Source organism: Entelurus aequoreus, linkage group LG05 (genome assembly GCF_033978785.1).
Source record: "Entelurus aequoreus isolate RoL-2023_Sb linkage group LG05, RoL_Eaeq_v1.1, whole genome shotgun sequence".
Lineage (NCBI taxonomy): Eukaryota > Metazoa > Chordata > Actinopteri > Syngnathiformes > Syngnathidae > Entelurus > Entelurus aequoreus.
The window spans coordinates 30,894,118-30,916,617 of record NC_084735.1 but is presented as its reverse complement, the minus strand read 5'-3'; the positions used below and the strand labels follow the sequence as shown (position 1 = coordinate 30,916,617).

General features: G+C 38.6%; 2 protein-coding genes across 3 annotated transcripts in view; one reads left to right on the top strand and one right to left on the bottom strand.

Moving 5' to 3' along the window:
* Positions 1 to 13,346, top strand: part of wdr44 (WD repeat domain 44) — a 23,649-nt gene extending 10,303 nt beyond the window's left edge. The window contains exons 6-20 of the mRNA XM_062047732.1: positions 1,150 to 1,245; positions 1,338 to 1,474; positions 4,512 to 4,595; positions 4,676 to 4,782; positions 4,879 to 5,030; positions 5,113 to 5,251; positions 5,329 to 5,387; positions 9,700 to 9,816; positions 9,895 to 10,017; positions 10,089 to 10,280; positions 10,364 to 10,465; positions 11,365 to 11,480; positions 11,624 to 11,751; positions 11,808 to 11,942; positions 12,005 to 13,346. Of these exons, the coding sequence (XP_061903716.1) occupies positions 1,150 to 1,245; positions 1,338 to 1,474; positions 4,512 to 4,595; positions 4,676 to 4,782; positions 4,879 to 5,030; positions 5,113 to 5,251; positions 5,329 to 5,387; positions 9,700 to 9,816; positions 9,895 to 10,017; positions 10,089 to 10,280; positions 10,364 to 10,465; positions 11,365 to 11,480; positions 11,624 to 11,751; positions 11,808 to 11,942; positions 12,005 to 12,093 (1,776 nt within the window). The 3' untranslated portion in view covers positions 12,094 to 13,346. The remainder of the gene's footprint in view (positions 1 to 1,149; positions 1,246 to 1,337; positions 1,475 to 4,511; positions 4,596 to 4,675; positions 4,783 to 4,878; positions 5,031 to 5,112; positions 5,252 to 5,328; positions 5,388 to 9,699; positions 9,817 to 9,894; positions 10,018 to 10,088; positions 10,281 to 10,363; positions 10,466 to 11,364; positions 11,481 to 11,623; positions 11,752 to 11,807; positions 11,943 to 12,004) is intronic.
* Positions 12,679 to 22,500, bottom strand: part of zgc:163098 (uncharacterized protein LOC100037380 homolog) — a 34,483-nt gene continuing 24,661 nt past the window's right edge. The window contains exons 13-24 of one of the 2 annotated variants that reach the window (XM_062047733.1): positions 20,206 to 20,369; positions 19,963 to 20,125; positions 19,811 to 19,890; positions 19,646 to 19,733; positions 19,450 to 19,578; positions 19,203 to 19,380; positions 19,060 to 19,125; positions 18,100 to 18,157; positions 17,866 to 18,016; positions 13,397 to 13,507; positions 13,025 to 13,200; positions 12,679 to 12,955 (exon numbers count right to left, since the gene is read on the bottom strand). In XM_062047733.1, the coding sequence (XP_061903717.1) occupies positions 12,850 to 12,955; positions 13,025 to 13,200; positions 13,397 to 13,507; positions 17,866 to 18,016; positions 18,100 to 18,157; positions 19,060 to 19,125; positions 19,203 to 19,380; positions 19,450 to 19,578; positions 19,646 to 19,733; positions 19,811 to 19,890; positions 19,963 to 20,125; positions 20,206 to 20,369 (1,470 nt within the window). In that variant the 3' untranslated portion in view covers positions 12,679 to 12,849. Of the gene's footprint in view, positions 13,201 to 13,396; positions 13,508 to 17,865; positions 18,017 to 18,099; positions 18,158 to 19,059; positions 19,126 to 19,202; positions 19,381 to 19,449; positions 19,579 to 19,645; positions 19,734 to 19,810; positions 19,891 to 19,962; positions 20,126 to 20,205; positions 20,370 to 22,500 lie in introns of both variants that reach the window. The other variant, XM_062047734.1, reaches the window with a different exon arrangement.

Genomic DNA, 22,500 nt, shown 5'->3' with positions numbered 1-22,500 from the left:
CGCAGTTGGGTGTTCCAACAGGACAATGACCCCAAACACATGTCAAAAGTGGTAAAGGAATGGCTAAATCCGGCTAGAATTAAGGTTTTAGAATGGCCTTCCCAAAGTCCTGACTTAAACCCTATTGAGAACATGTGGACAATGCTGAAGAAACAAGTCCATGTCAGAAAACCAACAAATTTAGCAGAACTGCACCAATTTTGTCAAGGGGAGTGGTCAAAAATTCAACCAGAAGCTTGCCAGAAGCTTGTGGATGGCTACCAAAAGCGCCTTATTGCAGTGAAACTGGCCAAGGGACATGTAACCAAATATTAACATTGCTGTATGTATACTTTTGACCCAGCAGATTTGGTCACACTTTCAGTAGACCCATAATAAATTCATAAAAGAACCAAACTTCATGAATGTTTTTTGTGACAAACAAGTATGTGCTCCAATCACTCTATCACAAAAAAGCAAGAGTTGTAGAAATTACTGGAAACTCAAGACAGCCATGACATTATGTTCTTTACAAGTGTATGTAAACGTTTGCCCACGACTGTCCAGTATGTACATGTGTATGTATATATATATATAAAAACCTGGGCACAATGAGAAATCTTGGAAGGGACCGCAGATGAGGGTGTGTGTGTGTGGATGCCAAGTGGATATGGTTAATAACGTGAGAGTCCAGTCCATAGTGAGGCCAGCAGGAGATCCTCTTGCATGTAGACAAGTCAGCAGCGCAGAGACGTGGTCCACCTCGGGTCCCGACTTGGAACAGCTAGCGCAGAGAAGAGGGGGGGCAGAGCAGAGAAGAGAGATGGCAGATCAACTGATCTAAAAAGGGGTCTATTTACAGGCTAGAGTTTAGACATTAGTTTTAAGATGAGACTGAGATATATATATATATATATATATATATATATATATATATATATATATATATATATATATATATATATATATATATATATATATATATATATATATATATATATATATATATATATATATATATATATATGTATATACACACACACACACACACACACGTACATGGATAGATCGCCGGCCTGAGATGTGGCCCCCAAGTCAAAAAGTTTGGGGACCCACTGACAAACGTGGTCAATGTGCATTTTTGACATTTATTGTCTTGTGTGTTTTTAGGAGAACGAGGGTGAAGACTTGTCAGGTCTGAGTGAAGGACAAGTACCAGACCCTCAGCGACCCCGATCCAACTCTGGTAGAGAACTCACAGACGAAGTAAGTGTGTTTGTATTCATGGACTTAATTCATATTGCCTTCAAGCCATATCTGTATTTGAGTGCTGGACCAAACATGCGGTCTGAAAACAGGAAATCCTGGCCAGTGTGATGATCAAGAACTTGGACACAGGAGAAGAGATCCCACTAATACAAGCAGAGGAGAAACTTCCTGCTGGGATCAACCCCCTCACTTTGCACATTATGAGGAGAACAAAGGAATACATCACGTAAGTGTACCTTTTCAGGGTGACCTTTGCTTTGCTGGTGTTATTACAGTGTAGGTGTCACCCTTAAACCATTTTAGTTCATAAATTAAGCATACTATCAAAGGCCAACATTAGTATTCACTACTTACTTGGGACTGCAAGCTCATGCTAATCACCAGTGGCAGGTTGTGTATTTGGAACCTTGTCCTTCAGTGGGGACTGAATCCACCTCTTAAAAGCAGCACAATCACGCCGCAACTATACAAAACATCAATAGTATACACTACCGTTCAAAAGTTTGGGGTCACATTGAAATGTCCTTATTTTTGAAGGAAAAGCACTGTACTTTTCAATGAAGATAACTTTAAACTAGTCTTAACTTTAAAGAAATACACTCTATACATTGCTAATGTGGTAAATGACTATTCTAGCTGCAAATGTCTGGTTTTTGGTGCAATATCTACATAGGTGTATAGAGGCCCATTTCCAGCAACTATCACTCCAGTGTTCTCATGGTACAATGTGTTTGCTCATTGGCTCAGAAGGCTAATTGATGATTAGAAACACCTTGTGCAATCATGTTCACACATCTGAAAACAGTTTAGCTCGTTACAGAAGCTACAAAACTGACCTTCCTTTGAGCAGATTGAGTTTCTGGAGCATCACATTTGTGGGGTCAATTAAACGCTCAAAATGGCCAGAAAAAGAGAACTTTCATCTGAAACTCGACAGTCTATTCTTGTTCTTAGAAATGAAGGCTATTCCACAAAATTGTTTGGGTGACCCCAAACTTTTGAACGGTAGTGTACAAAAATGCAAGATAACAAGGCGTGGTATTTTACAGAGAGAAGCATTTCACAGATTGGTAATGAACACCATGCAGTGGCACAATTAATCACATTTGAATCCCAATCACGATATTGGCTGCCACAATTAAATGAGGGTAATTATCGGCGATATTATCTCCGCGGTGGCAGAAGAGCAACTGCGGATAGTCTTAAAGTACCAGTAGAGTGGAAAAACAAGTTGACTTTAGATGGCCAATTTGAATATTCCGCTCCAAATGTCTTCGGCAATTTCTGTAGATTTGGGGTGTTATGACGCCATGATAGGAATGATTCTGTACTCTGACCAAATGAGCAGATCAGTCATACTAGAAATATGCAAACATTTTAAAGATATGTGCTGTCTATCATTCACATCCCTATGTAAGACATGAACACACGTTTTTCTATGCATTATAAGTCATAAATAAATAAATAAAATGTCTGCTAACAATTTACTTATTGTGGGCTCTCTATTCCGCCCACAACACACCATTTACATATCGTGACCTGCATATTAACCAAATATTAGCGATATTGTTATTATAAGCGCTAACGCAGACAAACTATTTTTAGCGGCGCATTGATAACAAAGAGGCAACTAGCTTGTGCTGCAGCATTGTCCTCTTGCTGCATCTGCATCGCGTCTTGGCTCATCAAAGTTATTCTATATTATAAATCATGCCTCTCATCTGGATAATTGGAAGATTTAGCAATGAATCCAGAAGTTTTTCATCTGCAACATTCAATTTATACCTGGAGATGGAGACAAAGACACAACAACCGAGGATGGTGTCTGCAGGCAGCAACCGTTCCTTTAAACTCTTCGTATTGGATTATGGTTAATTATTCATCTAAATGGGAAGTTATTAACATCCTCTCAGTCGTCGTCGCATTGAGAGCAGACATTGTACAGTAAGTGATCGTTTTATTATGTTTGTAGTTTGTATTTCTTGTTTAGCACTTAGCAATACTGTTACATGATGCTTAGTGTTTCACGAAAGCTGGATCTGTTTAGCAACGCTTCTAAAGCTTGTAGCTCATCCTCCTTATATTCAGGCTAAAAAATATAACGTTCTCTACCTCTCACAAAGTCTGCATGATTAGCATTATTGTTGGTGTGGAAGGAATCTGTGGTTCCTACCTCTACGTCTCAAAATTGCTTGGAAATCTCTGTGAGATTTATGCTATTTTGATCATATCTATTTACTCGCACATATTTTGGTGTCTTTTGGTGTTATAAATTAGATGCATACATTTTAGGGGTGTCGTGAGAGAAGTGTTGAATACTTCTCTTGTTGCCCTGTTTGTATTTGACTTTATTAAATGTTTGGGAAGCATTTTATTAAACAAAACCAGTTTTCTTTTAAGTAATATAGAAATTGATCAGAACTGTTAATCTTTTATGAAGGAATATAGTTAATAATAGAACTGGCTATCAATGTTATTTAAAAAAGTATAGATTTTGAATCGTGAATCGTTCGGAATCAAGAATCGATTCTGAATCGAGAATCACTTCTGAATCAAATTGTTACCCCTAAGAATTGAATCGTATCGTGTATCAAAGATTCACAGCCCTAACATACGATAATAGCTTCAATATAGTGGCAACTTGTTTTTCCATTCTTCTGGTACTTAAAAAAGCGGCTTGAAGCGAATCCCACCCTCGCCGTTGTGTATGAGCAAAAATATCAATGGCCACCTCGCCCACTTCGCCCACTTTCGCTGCCCTGCATTTACAAATGTTTCCCAAGCTGCTGCAGCTATTGTCTCGGTTCACTTCCATTGAGTCCTTGGCATGTGTTAAAGGCCGCACTGCTGGTATTAAGCTTTACAAATTGGGCTTGTTGAAACAGTTTTGCTGTGCTCAAACAATTTAGAGGACGAAAAAATGCTGACATTATTTAAATTCTGAATAATAATTTAAGAAACACAGCCTAGTTGCCGATGTAGTTCAAAGGTCATTGATATCACTACTCATTCTGAAGGCCTTGGGTAGATTACATTGACATGGCAACACATAGAAGCTGTAATCTAATTGGACAAAAACATCACATACTGGAAACAGTACAGCTAAGACACAATATTTGATAAAAATTGTAGACTGTTGGAATACGTTAATATGATTGCATTGAACAAATACTACGATTTAGTTGTGAAAATGCCTTGCTGGCCCTGACAGTTTCCAGTGCTAAAAGTGTCTTAAATGGAAGTTGCTTATTGTTTCCTCTCAGGAACGATGCAGCTCAGTCAGATGACGATGACAAGTCGCAAGCTCTGCTGACAGACGCAGATGGCGGAAAGCTGAAACAGAGAACGTAAGGATCTGCTTTTTGTTTTCTTTCGTCCCTTTTCTTTACATGAGACATTACTTATTTTGATTTGTCCTTACTTGCAGAAGTCAGTTCAAGAAATTCTTGGGCAAGTCGGTGAAGAAGGCCAAGCATTTTGCTGAGGAATACGGAGAGAAGGCAGTAAACAAAGTTAAAAGTGTTCGTGATGAAGGTAAAAGTTGCACTCATAAATTATTTAGTGATCATAAGAGACTAGTTGTGGCAGTATATTGTGTTTATGAAGCAGTGTATTATTGTGTTTTTTTAGTTTTCCACACTGATCAGGATGATCCATCGTCCAGTGACGATGAGGGGATGCCGTACACCAGATCTGCCAAGTTTAAGGCAGCACACAGCTTTAAGGGTCCTTTTGATTTTGATCAGATCAAGGTGGTGCAGGATTTGAGTGGCGAGCACATGGTAGGAATGTGTCCACTACATTCCACTATTCCTCCTTCTATCTGAAAGACAAAAACTCTCCTTACACTTTGTTTTGTGCTAGGGGGCCGTGTGGACAATGAAGTTCTCACACTGTGGCAGACTTCTAGCATCGGCCGGCCAAGACAACATAGTTCGAATCTGGGTCTTAAAGACTGCCTTTGACTATTTCAATAACATGAGGTTGAAATACAACACTGAAGGTAGGTTTGATAGCCATGCTGAGGAATATTTGATTAAACTATTTTCAGATGTGATGCTTTTTTGCTTGCCTCCTCAGGCCGGGTGTCACCTTCTCCCTCTCAGGAAAGCTTTTGCTCCTCCATGTCTGATACTGAGGTTAGTGAATTTGTACACAATCTATTTATTCTAGAGATGTCCCGATAATGGGATCGGATTGGGGGCTGTTATTAGCCTTTTTTAATAATCTGCTGTTAAGCTGCCTAGCCTTGCTGATCTTTACCACAGTTGTTCTATATAGTAGTGATGCACAATGATGGAAATTTGAACGGATAACCAATAATTTCCAGACCTTTACAAGCGATAACCGATATTTCTGTATATGTATATATTTACACAAGATTTTGTGAGAATAAATGAGTTCAACAGTTCACACTGCTTCCCAAAACATAATACATAATAATATATATAATACAATATAATATAATTTTGACCTTTGCAAACAATTGGAATTATTGCATAGAGCAAAAAAGTTGGAATTTATTGATATTTAAAATTTAAATTTTTTTCAATGATAGACAACAAGCAACTAAAACATTCTGAATGATTGCATAAAATGATAAAAACATCTGTCCAAAACGACATATACAAATGAGACCAATAAAACTAAAACATTAAGACTCTGCATTGCCGAAACAAGTGGAGTAACCTCTCTTGTTGATTGATGAAAATAAGATAAATACAATTATCCTTTCTTTGACACAAATAAAATAGTGCAATACATGCCTGCCCCTTAGAAAGGCAGAATTCAATTGTAGAATATAAAAAAATCAGGGTTCAGATGATGAAGTGCTTTTTTTTCACAAAGTTAACTTGAAGATAAGTTGCCTCTAATCAAACACTTCATCAGTACTGTGGCTTTATGTTTGGGGGTCACATTGCTGCGATGGTTCTGAAAAGCAGGAAGCAGCAGCAGCTGCGTGCAGGTAAGAAACGATTTTAATTCCTCAAGGCAAGGCACAAATACAAAAACTTAGATGTGGAAAACACTCGAAGGGGAACTGCGCTTTTTTTCAGAGTTTTGCTTATTGTTCACAATCAGTATGAAAGACATGATGGATGTTTTGTTTTAATGCATTCTAAATAATAAATAAATGTAAATAAAAGTTTGCTTACAACAGAGCCAATGGGAGCTCCACTATTCCGCTCGTAAAATTAAACAAATAACCATTCAAAAAGCGCCAACAATGCTCAATTTACATTTCGTGACTTGAATATAAACCAAGTATTAGCGATATTATTATAAGCGCCAACACAGACAAACTATTTATAGCGGCGACAATCACTTCTGTGTCTTCCTATATTTACATCATTGAGTGGTCTGCTGCTTTCTCGCTTCCCTGCAAGTTTATTGTAGATGAGACGTCCAAGTAGGTAATTTTACAAATTGGGACACTTTGACAGCGAATTTAGGACCTAGAACTGGCGAGGACGACACAAAAAGCTCTTGTTCCCCCCCGTTTCTTTGCGAGTATTATGAGACATTCTTAATTTAAATGGGAATATATGAACATTCAAACAGTCGACATCCTAACGACAGCAGAACTTGCACAGTAAGTGATGTTTTATTATGTTGGCTCTCATCAAGTCTGCAGTGAGCAGAAATCAGTGATGAAGAAAAAAAAGCAAATGTTACGCGTATATGCTTAAAATATATAGGCAGGATTAAACGGCTCCCATAGGCTGCATTGTAAGCAGACTTTTGATGAAATGTATTTAATAGTTAGAATGCATTAAAAAGAATCCGTCCGTCTACATGTTTTTCATAACGATTGTGAACGATATGCAAAATTCCCCCAAAAAGTGCAGTTTTTCTTCTTTAAGCGAATAATGACCCAACGACTGGTGCTGGGTGACTGAGGATAATTAAGGGTAAGTGATGAACTAAGGAGTCAGGTGGGACTTCTAATGATACACTGAAGACAGTTGTGTCTATTTAGTGTCCAAGGCAACAAGAAAAGTAAACAAAAGGAGAGCGTGCTGGAACATAAATAGACTCAAACATAGAAAGGAACGCTGAGGACAAACACTAAGCAGCAAAAAATAACAAAAACACAAAACAACACATGACCGGGACATCGGGTCATGACAAGAGGCTGCTTAGTGGTATTTGTGACAACAAGTGTCTGATTTGATCACGGTGCTTTCACGCCGCCCTCGTCTGCGCACCCCTGACGATGTTGGTGTGACGTCAACTGCGCGTGGAGTCATCGTGATGCAATGGGCGAGAGTCTCGGAAGTGCTGGACGATTTCCCAAGCAGCGTAAACAGGAGACAGGTGGGAGTTGATCATACCAGCGTCGAGCTGGTTGGTCGAGGGAGGAGCAGCTGTCCATGCCGGGACCTGATGAGGAGGAGGTGTATGCGGGAAGTCTCCCGGGTGCGTTTCGATCGGGAAAGGTAGCGGCTTTCTGCTTCCGTCACCTTCGCAATGAGCTGACCCCATGCCACCATCGCGTCGGAAAGAAGATTCTCTTCGGGCAGCTCCACTTCGTGCTCGCACTCCCATGGCTGTTCGGGTCGCATTGCTGCGGGCAGGTAGAAAAAATATTTTAATTCCTCAAGGCAAGGCAAAAATGAAAAAACATATTTGCTAGTTTAGCGTGCAGCAAATGAACCAAACAGTCGCCAAGGGACAATAACATGAGAGTCTTTAAGCGTGGAAAAAACACTGAAAGCATAGTGAAAACGTAACTTGTCGTGAGTAGCTAACATTGACCCAGCGACTGGTGCTGGGTGACTGAGGAATATAAAGGAGAGTGATTAAGAAGACAGGTGGGACTTCTCATGTTAAACTGAAGACAGGTGTGTCCATTTAGTGTCCAAGTCAACAAGAAAAGTCAACAAAAGGAGAGCTGGAACAATAATAGACTCAAACATAGGAAGGAGAGCTGAGGACAAACACTAGACTGCGAAAAATAACAAAAACACAAAACAGGACATGACATCGGGTCATGACAGTCAAAGCTATTAACGCCAGGTCTCGAGTTGACAACACAGGCAGCTTCGTACTGCTTCCATAAATCCTCACATTAGTGAATTTTAAGATGACTTATCAGATTTTGTTGTGCTGAAGCTCTGATTCAACCCTTCCCGTTTAATTTGTGCAGGACAATGTTTTCAAACTACTTGAGTGAACTGTCTTCTTCTGACATGTTAAAGAAAGCCCTAGCCAGTGACTGCTGGGCCATGATGCTTTTCTCTGTACTTAAATATGAGACAATAGTGTAGAGTAGTGAAGGGGTTGAGGAATCAGGCAGCAGCATAAGCCACAGCAGAGAATCCAACGACAAACACAAAGTCTGCATTTTTATCATTTAATCGATGTGACGTCATAATTGCCACTCTCGGCCGCCGATAATATTGTGAATCCCTAGTCTAGAGCCACAACGATTCACTGATTAAATCGGTAAGTTTGATTAGAAAACCGCTTGCACAGACAGGAGTTGCAGGAGGGTGCGTGTCTTGCCAAAACACCAGCCTGAATTACAGAGCAAGCTGTAACGAACATACTATCTATCCACAGTGCGACACTGCTTCTAAGCTACTAATCCTCATCAATTTGGCAGAAAATTAACTAAGTTTCTTCAATGGCTAAACATGTGAGACACACACACACACACAACGAGAAGGACGATACAAGAAGCTAGCCGCTAAAGCATTTTAGTATTTATGTGATATCTTTTGAACGTTTTTAAAAGTATAATTACAATAGTAGTATTATATCCATCCTGCTGTGTTAAAATGTACATGTGACACTGCTTGCACTATTTAAAACATGATTTCTTTGGCCAACTGGGGTTGTTTTTAAATGGGCTATATAAATGAATAAACTGAACTCAACTGAAAGCTTCAATGTAAAATAGAAGTGATCTATCCAGCTGTCGATACTAGTATCTATACCTAGTGTAGTATCAGTATATAAACAATACCAAAGTGATTAGATCAATATTTGTATTTTTCTTGTTCTTAATTTTTACAAAATGTTTTTGGGTTGTTTTTTGTTATTGTTTACAAAGTCAGGGAGTAAGTGTCTGGATACAGGAAGGCTGTGAGGGCAAAAGGTGAATGATTAAAATGGGAGCCAATGGTAGTTTAAGCATTTGTTTACTTATTGTGCTCTAGCCACTTAACTTTGTTGGAACAATTGTATGTAGCATTCAATACCACAAATGTCTGAGAACGACAATACGACAAAATTCTGAATGAAATAAGATTAGTTTCATAAAAATGTGTTTACTTTAGTTATTTGCTATAAAACATTTTCAGTTCTATAATCTAATATCAAAGTATCAGATCAGGATTCAAAATCGGATCGGACCCAAAATTGTTGATGGGCACATCGCTAATTTGTTCTCACAAGAAAATATTACTATTTGTTCTCACACAGATGACATATTTGTGTTTTTAGGCGTGTTGCGCTCCAGAGGACCCCGACACGGAAGACAGAAATGCTCCTTTTCGCCAGGTGCCCTTCTGCAAGTACAAAGGCCACACCGCTGATCTATTAGATCTGTCCTGGTCAAAGGTGACGTCCCCTTAAACTTTTTTCTATCCTCCTCTTTAAACGCTTCCTGTCTCACGCCGTGCAATGATGTCCTTCTAGAATTTCTTTTTGCTCTCGTCCTCCATGGATAAAACGGTCCGATTATGGCACATATCCAGGCGAGAGTGTCTCTGCTGCTTTCAACACATAGATTTTGTCACCGCCATCACGTTCCATCCCAGAGTAAGACGACAACTCAATTCACACATCTAAATCCCACTTTGTTAACTGTGGTACTTTTTTTTCCCTCCTAGGATGACAGATACTTTTTAAGCGGCTCTCTGGATGGAAAGCTGCGGCTGTGGAACATTCCGGACAAAAAGGTGGCTCTGTGGAATGAGGTGGACGGTCAAACGCGCCTCATCACTGCTGCAAACTTCTGCCAAAATGGGAAGTATGCCGTCATCGGCACTTATGATGGACGATGCATCTTTTATGACACAGAGGTACACAAGTCTTTCCGTGACCAAATGTCTTGGTTACCTCAAAAACGTCACAAAAGGAAGTATGCTTTTTGTCTTCTCCGCAGCGTTTGAAATATCACACCCAAATACACGTCAGATCCACCAGAGGCAGGAATAAAGTCGGGCGCAAAATCACCGGTATTGAACCGTTGCCTGGAGAGAATAAGGTGACTACAGAACACGACATATAAAGTTCCCATATGATACTCATTTTACATCACTTTCAAGTCAGGGGGTCTCACTAAAGTGTGTTTTTATCTCCAGGAAGTGTGATTTTGCACTTTATCCCCTTTTGAATCTGCATCTGTCCAATGTAATGTCATAAATGTCATACATCACATACAACAATGTAACAAAGAAGTAAGTGTTAGCAACACCAGCATAGCTATTTGAGCTGCAGTGCTAACAGTGCAGTCACATTTTAACAGCAACATCATGCTAGGTTAGCTTATTTGCTAAAGAAAAATAAACTTGTGAAACTTCCAGTTCCCATGTCTGTAGTGGACTGATATTTAGTTGGCACAGCACTAGCTGGGAAGCGTATCGTTTACTTTTAGACTTAGACAAACTTTACTGATCCACAAGGGAAATTGTTCCACACAGTAGCTCAGTTACAAAGGATGGAAAGGATATAGCAGGTATGACTAAAAATGTACCATAGTAGCAATATAAAATATAATATATATGTAATATTTACATTATATACAGTATATAATATATACTGAGATATTATATTATATAATATATATAATATGTAACAAATCCCAATTACCATGTACAGTATTATAATATATGTTCTTTGCACATAAAAAAATACTTGTTTCTAGTAATAGATCATTTAAGCATTGTTTTTTTTTACTTACACTAACTCTGTTTATCTTCAACATTCCTGACACTTAATTTATGGTAATCTATGGTGTTTTTGTATTTAATATCTTTAATCCTTTTTTGTAAATACTTTGATATCATATCGTGAGGTGTTGATATCGTTATTACTGTTCTAACATGTCAGCCAATTTTTTGGAATCTCTGCTAGTATTTCCTCAATTGATTTGTACTTTCATAGATTTTGGTGACCTCAAATGATTCCCGCATCCGACTTTACGACCTGAGGGACTTGTCTCTGTCCATGAAGTACAAGGGTTACGTCAACAGCAGCAGTCAGATTAAGGCCAGCTTCAGGTACTAATAAACCTTTTCACAACTCTTGTTTAAAAGTGCAATTGTTACCTTTTTATTGCCTGTAGATTGTCTTCATTAAGCGTTGGCAAGAGAATGTCTGTTTCACACCCCAATGGCTTCATAACGCAAGTGTCATCCCGCAGCCACGACTATTCTTTTATCGTCAGCGGCTCAGAGGATAAATACGTGTACATCTGGAGCACTTACCATGACCTGAGCAAATTCACATCTGTACGGCGGGACCGCAATGACTTCTGGGAAGGGATTAAAGGTAATTGTGTTGTGTTTTAAAACAAAAGCATTTTTTAACATCCTTTTTTCTGGCAGCACACAACGCCGTGGTCACATCCGCCATTTTTGCGCCTCACCCAGGCCTCATTGTCCCACAAGAGAGTGGTGCGGAAAAACCAGAAGCGGAGTGCAAGAGCCTGGACTCTAATGACTCTGAAACCATTCCCTCAGGTGAGTTTGTGTCATGAACTTATGGATATTGAGACGCTACTAACAGTTTGTGTTTTTTCCAGGTGCACTAAAGACCGATCACACTGAGGTTCTGCTGTCGGCAGACTTCACCGGAGCCATCAAAGTGTTTATCAATGTAAAGAAATACTGACCTGTCAGGTGACCACTCTCACCCACAAGGGTTGCATCACGGTTACAGCTCCCGAGTGCGAGAGTCACAGTTGTTTTCATCTTAAGTACCAGGCGACCGTGCGTAGTTTGGCATTGATCAAAAGCTGTAATTGCTGACGTAGTGCAAGTTGTGTTTTAAGCAGGTGTGGCTGACTGGCATCTGTATGGCTCTGGTGCATACAGAACATGTTAAAACAGTCTCTTTCACTGTAAGTCACACGTTTCAATGTGTCTCGGAAATATGGTGATAGTGAACAAATGTTGATTCAACAATTATTTGTGCCTAAAAACAATCTAGAAGGCTATTTTTTTTTTTTAATGTTTCAGTTTCTCAACACGTCCACAGCTGACGATACAGGAAATCTGTGTTTATTATTGTTAAATAGTACTTTTGAGAAATACTACTGTGTCTACGTTTGATACATTTCACTTATATTATCTGTAGATTTACTATGTAACATTGCACATTAATGCTTTTCTAAGCAACTTAACGCTCTATTGATGTCAATAAAAGTGCTTGTTGATAATATTTTTAAGCAGAGTTGATGCAAGTCACACACAAATATAGAATCACTAAGAGTGATTTAATGTCTGAACATTGCACATTTCAAGTTCTTTTAATAAACAAACAAACAAAAAAGAAAAATATAGTTGATTAGTGTCCAAATATGATACAAAAGAGATCAGAATTGTTGTGTTTGGGACCAAGACAACGGAGCACTGTGTGAGTCCACAGTCAATGTTTACTCTTCTTTGTCTTCTTATGGGAGCGATGTGGGGACTGCGACCTGGACCTGCGTCCCCTTCGGTCTGGAGACGGAGATCGGGATCGTTTGGATTGTCTAGAAGATATGACAGAATAACTTTAAGAACAGCAGTCATGATGAATACCGTATATTGTTGGCACTTGCTTTAAAGGAGCGATGCTGTTGGATTTCTGGCTGTGCTTGTCTAAATCCCGACTAAGTTGTCTGTCTCCGTCTTCGCTTCTTTTGCTCTTCTTTCTGTCCTTTCTGTCGTCTGTTGATCTCTCTTTAGATTTGGATGTTGGTTTCTCTGGCTTTGCGTCATCATCGGTTTCAAACTCCTTCAGTAGACAGAATAAAAAGCCACGCTTGTTCATTATGGATTTTCACCCACTAAACTACTGTTTTTTGTGCTTCTCTAATTGTACTTATTTGCACTTTTGTCACTGGCCAACACAGCATTTGTCATTAAAGGAGTATTTATCTTACATAATCGCTTTTCTTACTTCATTTAAGCATGATCCAAAATCCAAATACCTTCTGTAAAAGTTTATTCCTGTATTGCTCCACGTGTTGCTGGATGCTCATTCCAGGTTTCTTCTGCCTCTTTCCACTCTCCAACTCATCTTGGACCTTCAGAACCTTCAACTGGTTCAAACAGGGTTTAGTTCAAATTAGTTCTCAATGAAGTGCTACTAATACAAACAATTCAATACTCTCAACAATTATTGAAAATAAACTAATTGGTAAAATACAGTCCTCATTAATAGGAGATAGTACTGTTTACATAATAAAGAAAAAAGGTCATCATACACATTTTGTCCAAAAATGCCTTCTGTTTTTACGGTACTTTGTAACATGCAAGTTTAACAGAATAGAAATTCAAATACTTCATTAATGTTAATAAATGTAAAGCTGAGTAATAATTTAACTAATATAAATATCCCGGGAAAAAAACATTTTAACGGTGACGATTATCAAGCTCTGCTGCTTGGAGTGTTTTGTTTTTTTCTCATTCAAGTTGGAATACAGGAAGACACAGGGCAAAACACGAGATTTTCCTGTGGAAAACGTTATGGTTGATATTTATGGGAGGAGCCTAACCCTTACTCTATGACTCTGCTTTGCTATCAAAATTTCCCACCTTTACCCTACAGAAGCTGTAAAGCTGAGGAACACATTGAATTGTGATATTGAGATTAGCACTACTTGACTAACAGGTATGACTAGAGATGGGCGATATGGCTTAAAATCTATATCCTGATATACAGTGTTGGGACTAACACGTTAAAAAGTAACGCCGTTAGTTTCGGCGGTAAGTAGTAGTCTAACGCGTTATTTTTTATATTCAGTAACTCAGTTACCGTTACTACATGATGCGTTACTACGTTATTTTACGTTATTTTTTATGTAGTATCGGCTAGAAACAGAAGATCTTAGTGTGTTTTATTGGAGAGTTGCGGCGTCGTCCTTCTGAATCTTCTTGTGTCACAAGGGAGAGAAGAAAAGAGGCGCGCTCTGTGTGTGTGTGGGGAGGGGAGAGGCGTGTCTGTGTTTACTAGTGGTGCAACGGATCAACATTCATCCGTGATCCGTTCGGATCAATATCTTCGGTTCGGCACACACGTGATCCGCGGTTTGATATATGAAAAATAAAAAAAGTTGTTCGCACGTTCAGTCCACACACAGTGTGATCATGGCGAGCGGAGTAACGGAGTAGCTTGAACGCCCTGCGTCATTTAATCGGTGTGTTTATAGGTGCAGACTCGGTTGTGCAAAACGAAGGTTTTAAACACATGCTGAAAGTGTTTGAGCCACGTTACGACATCCCGTCGCGCACCCACTTCAGCGATAAGATTGTGCCAGATCTTTATGAGCAGGAGAAGAAAAAAGTTGTTGACGGACTATCCCGAGCATCATCTGTTGCGCTCACGACGGACGGGTGGACGTCCAGGGGAACTATGTGACGATAAGCGCTCACTTCATCACAGCAGAATGGGAGATGAGAAGACACGCCCCCTCTACGAGAGTCACCTTGCGCAGGTACTGACACAAGCAGTGGAGGAATGGAAGATAAAGATATCCCAGTCACAAGTGATAATGCCAAAAATCAAATAATTGCAGTGAATGAGGCAGGACTGGGACCACAGATAGGTGCTTTGCACATGTAGTGAATTTGGCATCACAGAAGGGAATCTCAGTCAATAGGATGGAGCGCCTCCTTGGGAGGATCAGGAAGGAGGTTTCCTACTTCCACCGAAGCACAACAGCTGCTCATGTGCTTAAGACAAAGCAAGAAATGCTAAAGCTGCCTACTCATAAGCTCATACATGATGTCCCAACGAGGTGGAACTACACTTATATGTTGGAGCAGCAGGCAGCTATATAGAGGTTTATTTGAAATAGGGACAGATACAAAAACAGACATCTGAAACAGTTATCCAATGTATGCATCATAGTGTTTGTAGCCAAAGCTAATTTACAACCCTTGTCCCCAACAACAACAACACAGATGCAACATAATTAAAATGGGAAAATAAAAAATAGAATAAGGCAAAGATGAGTCGATAGTAATGATTTTAGAAATAATACAAAGTGCAAACTAGATAAAAGCCAATAATAATAATAATAACACAGACAAATTGCAGACTAGATAAAAACCAATTGGTAAAAATTAGTAAAAACTAAACATGGGAACACGATTGTTGCTGAACTAGTCATAATTTTGTTTGTTTTTTGAAAGTGACAAGTGCAGGTATACTTTTCAAAGTGTCAGGTAAAGAGTTCCATAGTTGTGGTCCTTTTATTGAAAAGGCAGTCTGGGCAAAAGATGTTCTACGGAATGGAACACAACAGTTGCCGTTTGACATTGCTCGGGTGGTAGATCTGGTACCACTTTGCAGTCTTGTAATTGCCTTGCAGAGCAATTGGGGAGCAGAGTTATCCAAGCATTTAAAAAACAGTTTGACTGTGTGTAACAAAATAAAATTGGTAAAACTTAAAATATTGTATTTGGTTAAAATTTGGCAATGATAATATCGTATACGCTTCTTGTCTAGAACTTTCAAGGCGCGGTTCTAAAGACACTCAATGGTCTTGATTGATGACTGGTGTGCCTGGGACCATGTAGTTAAGCCATAAGATATGTGTGAAATAATCATTGAATTCATAAAAGTAAAAGCACAGCTGAGAGTTAAGCAGTTTCTTATAATCTTAAAACAGTCTAGGTTTGCCTTCAGGGTTTTACACATTTTCTTAATGTGACTTTTAAAATTCAGCTGATAGTCTATGATTATGCCAAAATATTTGACTTCAGGTACTTGTTCAATGAGCTCCTCATTAATGTTTATATTCAGGTTTGTTTGAGGTAGCTTTTTTATGGAGAAGCAGACAGAGTTCGTCTTTTTAGTGTTTAGGGTTAAACAGGATGATGCCAGCCAAGATGCTATTTTGTCTAATTTAGCATTTAACTTCTCAGCAACTAGAGTACAGGTCTTACCTGATGTATATATATACACGACTGTGTCATCCGCAAACATCTGTAAATCTATATATGTGCATACATCTGGTAGGTCATTGATGTATAGACTGAATAGTATCAGTCCCAAGACACTACCCTGAGGTATCCCTGTTTCAATTTTGCGGAAGGAAGATCTCACATTATTAATGGTGACACATTGTTCACGGCCCTTTAGATATGACTCAAACCAGGACAATGACTGTTTGGATAAGTTGAATTTAGTTAGTTTTGAAATTAAAATGTCAGGATTTTAATTTCAGTGATGCAAATGCATGTCAAGTTGATCAACAGATTGTATTATTCTCCAGTGCAATAACAGTACTGAAATGAAGGCTAAAAGGGCATTAATGGGAGCTTTAAAAAAAAAAAGGAGAAAAAAAAGAAGTAACTACCGGTAGTTACTTTTCACAATAACACATTACTTTTTGGTGTAAGTAACTGAGTTAGTAACTGAGTTACTTTTGAAATAAAGTAACTAGTAACTGTAACTAGTTACTGGTTTTCAGTAACTAACCCAACACTGCTGATATATATTTGGTATGTAAATGTTAATAGAACCATTTCAAAACAGGTTACAACAGCTCTCAATTTAGCTGATGCATATTGCGTCATTTCCAGTTATATTATTTTGTCAAAACTATTTGTTTACTTGTTAATATTTAGTTACTTTCTGCTGCAAAATGCTTCTATACAAACTTTAAAAAAAAAAAAAAAGCACTTCGTGTATGAATACTTAACATTAGTTTTGGGCGATACTTCAAATTTGAGTATCAAAGTAGTTATAGGGGCAGTATTGGTCATACCAGTGTTCATACTGATGCTTAAAATTGTCAATATTACTAAATTATTAAATGTTTGATCATAACAGACTATCTCAATTAATATTTAAATAATTTCCTTTTATTAGATACAATATTTAAAATACTTTTGGCTCTTATTTCCTGAGTTTGTAAACAACAAAAAGCGACTTTGTAATAACAAATATTAATCTAATCAATGATTAGATTCCGCCCGATTGTAGCTGAGATAGGCTCCAGCGACCCCGAAGGGAATAAGCGGCAGAAAATGGATGGATCTAATAAATGTAGTTTCGACAATATACTGCAAATGTCGATAGTTGTATCGATTTGTCCACCTTGTTTATGTTCAAGAGCTCTAGCTTAGCGGCCAGCTATGTTATCCTCCTATGGTGTGTAGTGTAGCATGTTTAACTATTTCTTGTCCTCTAGCGATAATGCTACTTGTAAGAAACAGTTTATTTGCCGCCATGGAGGTGAGTGATTTAGAAGCTGCATTGTGGAGGCATATTAGCCGCTAGCGTCGAAGCTACATTGCGATGAGGACGCCTTTTTTTTTGCTTATCCCTGTCAAATTTGCAGGACACAGCTAGAATGTGTCATGCATTGTCTCGATATAGCAATAGTATTAAAAGCTCTATCGTCAGCCAAATGGTCTACACCGTGCAACCCTAAGTTATGACACTTACTTCCAGCTCTCTCAGCCTTTTTCTTTTGCTCTCAGACATCTCGAAACTTCTGAGTGAGCTTTGAAATCGTGCAGTGTCAATTTTGGGGGAACTGCTGGAGTCCTCGCTGCTGTCGCTCGAGGAGTTGTCTTCATCTGGCGAGTTGACACGTCTGTGGACGGGAAAAAAAGGCAACTCTTTTGAAACAAATAGACTGAAGATGTGGCGAAAACAGGACGCTGACAAGCAACTTACCGTACGTTTACTTCATTGTCCCTGCTTGACGCAGCACTCCACCTGGACTCAGACAGGCCTAAAGACGAAGATTAGTATTTAAAACTAGGGATGTGCCGATTTATCCATTATCGGCTATTTTCTTGAAAAAGTATGTGATCACCATTGCCAATTTACGCCAATTCCCTATAGCTAATTTGTATATATTTTTAATCCCGTGTCTGACAAGCCAGGAGCTTATTATGTGTTTCTATAGTGTGGAACAGCTCCCCTAAATTAATATTAATCACCTTCATTACTGCAAAGAAACTGCATTTTTTATATCTGAAGGTTTAATATCACTGAAGGACAAGGCTACACACGTTGCACACCAAGAACAAGCAGGAGCAGGCATGCTAACAGTTGAGCTATCTAGTGCTTAGTAAAGTTTAAGAAGTGTACCGGGTAGATGGAAGCACGTTATATTATTGTTGTGTCAGCATTGTCACAGTAGTGCACGACACATGAGAGGAGCGCGGATTATTCCATAAATTGGTGGTGTCAATACCAAGCGTAGTAACAGTATATGATCGATATTAGAGTGGTTATATTGATATTTGTATATCCTCCAAATCTTTTTTTTGTGGTTTTCTGAATTTATAAACCTTAAAAAAACAAGTCCCTGGACACAGGAGCACTGAGGGCAAAATGGATTTCAATGAATAGTAGATAGTAGTTTTTGCTTTTGTGTACTATTGACTTTAGTTTGCTCAAACAATTGTATGTAACAAAGGAAAATAAGAACTAGTTTAAACACTGTGTTGATTTTAATCAACTGTCAATAACACTCACAAAAAATAAATGTACAGTTTAATACGTGTAATCGGTATTGGTATTAGCTAATTTCACTAATGGATGATCGGTATGGGAATGGACAGCATAAATCCCTGATGGGAACATCTCTACTTAAAATTCTACGAAGGACAATATGACCTGTGTTACCTTGAGAAGACATCCCATCATCAGCCGTCTTCTCCCACTTGGACAAAGGCACTTTGCTTTCATCCACTGAGGACGAAAGACAGCAAGGTCAGGATGTAGACACACACACACACCATGCATACAGAAAGATCTCCTGGACTCACGTGGCATTCCATCAATGTCATCGACAACACTTCCCAAGGGAACGCCGTCTATGTCATCCACAGGCTCTCCATCCAGAGGATCCCAGCCGTCAAGGTGATCTGCTCGCCCTTTCTGCAAAGGTAGCCCGTCTATTAGACTACTGTCCAAGGGCGCACCATCCAGGTCCAACAAAGGTTCCTAGAAAAAAGCAACTACAATCAGGTCTGCTGAAATAAAAAAAATATAAATATATTTTTTTCTAATCACCTCCACCTCCTCTATCAACTCCTCTCCAGCTGTGGCTAAGCCCAGGAAGATGTTTTGCAGGTGGATAAGATAAGGCTGAGGGTAAACGGCCCAGTCCTCCCAAGCTCGACAACAACTCGTAATCTTTTGCTACACAAAAGACAAAAACAGCCGTTTTACTTGTTCATATTTGGATAAAACCTCCTCATCCTCATACCTTGAACTGTTCAGCCTGCAGCCTGGCTTGTATGTTCTTGTACGCGTCGTGAAGCTCGCCAAATATCCCCGCTAGCTTCGATTCAAAGCTAAAAATGTTTTCCCAGAAACAAAATTACAGAAGGAAAATCAATAAACCTGAGTAATAGAAGGAGTGTCATCTTACTGTTTACGATAATATGGGGCCCCGGCTACTTTGGCACAGGAGTTGTACAAAATATCCGACACCAGATACAAGCTTGCGATCTGCTGGAGCAAAAAGTGGAGTTGAGGTAAAGAAATGAAGCAAACACACAACATTCGTAAATCAAAGCTTGCCTTCTTTTGAAGAGACGTCTGAGGCGAGGAGAACCATTCAGTGACGTGTTTCACTACTTCCTCCGCTGCGTCGGCCCGCTCCAGACAGAACAACATGGCGTCGGCGATATCCCCTCTGCTGGGGGTGAGCTCCTGAAGCAGTGCCTCCAGCTTCTGCCGGTGCCTGAGTTGTTGTTTTTTTTAATGCAAGAATCAATCGTACGCTCTCTAAGAATTTACAAACACAAGCCTTAACATACTCACTCGGCTCTGAGCTGCCCTTTCTTCACCTGCTCCTCGGGAGACTCAGCCTCGTCCTCTTCGTCGTCCCAGTGCATGTCATAGCTGTTCAATGTCGGCGGCCTCCAAAGGGAGCCTCCACGGAACATACGGAATTCTGAGGTCCTCCACTTGGTCACAGACTCTCCCTAAGAAGAAGTGAAGGTAAAAAATATATATATAAAAAAAACACTCATATTAATGCAGAAAATAATATATTTGAGCAACCATGGCTGCAGTTTGAGGAGGCCTCCTGCAACTCTTCTACACTAAAGTCTCTTATGTGCCTTTCTCAGACGTTGTTACCGTTAGCTTATTCTGATAATGCAATTGTTAAAAATATTCTTAAAATTTGGGCTTAATTTAAAAGACATTTTGGACTTCCCTCTGTGCCTCTCTTGTCTCCAATTAACTTAAACACTTTTTTACGCCCTCTGTTAGTGATAAGGCCTTTGTAGCCTGGGAGACTGCCTGGATTCGCTCCATTAGTGATCTTTACATTAATGAAACATTTGGCCTTCATAGAAACTAGTTCTACTAATATTTGCAAATTAGGGACTTAGTATGAAAGCACTTCCCTGGTTTTTCAAATATTCCACCTGCAACCCTGACAGACTCTCTACTTAAACTCAATCCATATTCCAAGGGCATAATCTCTAAACCAGGGGTCACCAACGCTGTGCCCGCGGGCACCAGGTCGCCCGTAAGGACCAGATGAGTCGCCCGCGGGCCTGTTCTAAAAAAAATAAAAAAATAAAAAATATATATATTTTTTTTAAATTAAATCTACATAGAAAAAACACAAGATACACTTTCAATCAGTGCATCAACCCAAACAACCTCCCCCATGCACACTCATCCTCACCCACTCACACAAAAGGGGTTATTTCTTTCTGCTACCAATATTCTGGTTCCCACAACATAGACAACACATCTGCAAGGGACACAGTCCCTGAAGCACACATAATTGTATAGGCTGCTGGTCCACTAACATTTTCATTAATTACTATTTTTTATGTAATTATTTTTATATTGTTTTACTTTCTTTTTTATCCAAGAAAATGTTTTTTATTTATTTATCTTATTTTATTTTATTTTTTAAAAAAGAGCCTTATCTTCAACAGACCAGGTTGTCAATGAAATTAGATTTGTTTAAAGGGTTTTTTAAACCAGGCCCAGTCCAGATAATGTCCAAGTCGGACTCAGCAACACACACCTTCATTCATGTACACAGAAAAAAATTAGGGAACCCAACAGATTGCATATAATTTATAAACAAAATTACATTTTCAAAATAAGCATTTATGTACAGTCCAGATTATGTCCAGGTCACTCAAATTAGGGAACACAACAACAGATATCAAATAATCTATAAACATAATTATACTTTCAAAATAAGCCTTTGAGAACTTCTCATCTTTTTTTTAAATGTTTTTTGGCATCATTATCGTTTTCAACCATGTAACTTTCTAAAGTTAGAAAATACTGAATAAATGTTTTAAAGAAAGTAATACTAAGTGAATATCTGTTTTTGGCCTTAAAAATAAACATTTTACCGAGTACTATAATTAAATTGACTAAATCATGATTGTCAATGAACTCTCCTAAAATAACAGAAACCACATTAAGCTTCATAAACAAACCAATCCTTAAACACATTTTTTCAACTTCCACCCAAAACAAAGACACAATATGACAATACCAAAACAAATGCAGGGTGATTCAGGCTCCTGACAACAAAATCGGCAATCATCTGACTCTGTCATATTCCATAATTTTAACATTTTCCCTGTGGGTAAGAAGTTATAAATAATTTTAATTTGAAAATAACGATTTTGCACATCGATAGTAGTTTTATAGATTAGTTTGAATATGGCATCCCATGGCAACGGGCAGTCAAAAAAGTCCTCCCATTTTCCATTTGTGTTGTATGAGGCAGCCTTCAAAGATTTCTTTATTAAATAAAAATTATATATTTTTCTATTTATTTTAGTTCCTTTTTGCCAACTAGAATTTCTTATTAGAGGTTTACAAACTAATAATTTAGTAGTTCCATAATTAATTATTTGTTTCCATCTTTTCCCAATTACTCCAGTTAGTTGATAAAATGAAAAGCTTGAGCAAGCATCACCATACATAGCTCTAAATTCATCATACTTCATAATTTTACCATTCTCATTGATAATATCATTGACAAAAATTATTCCTCTTTCAAACATATTTTTCCAAAAGAAAGGCTTTCCATCTATTACAATATTAGAGTTCATCCATATTAACTGC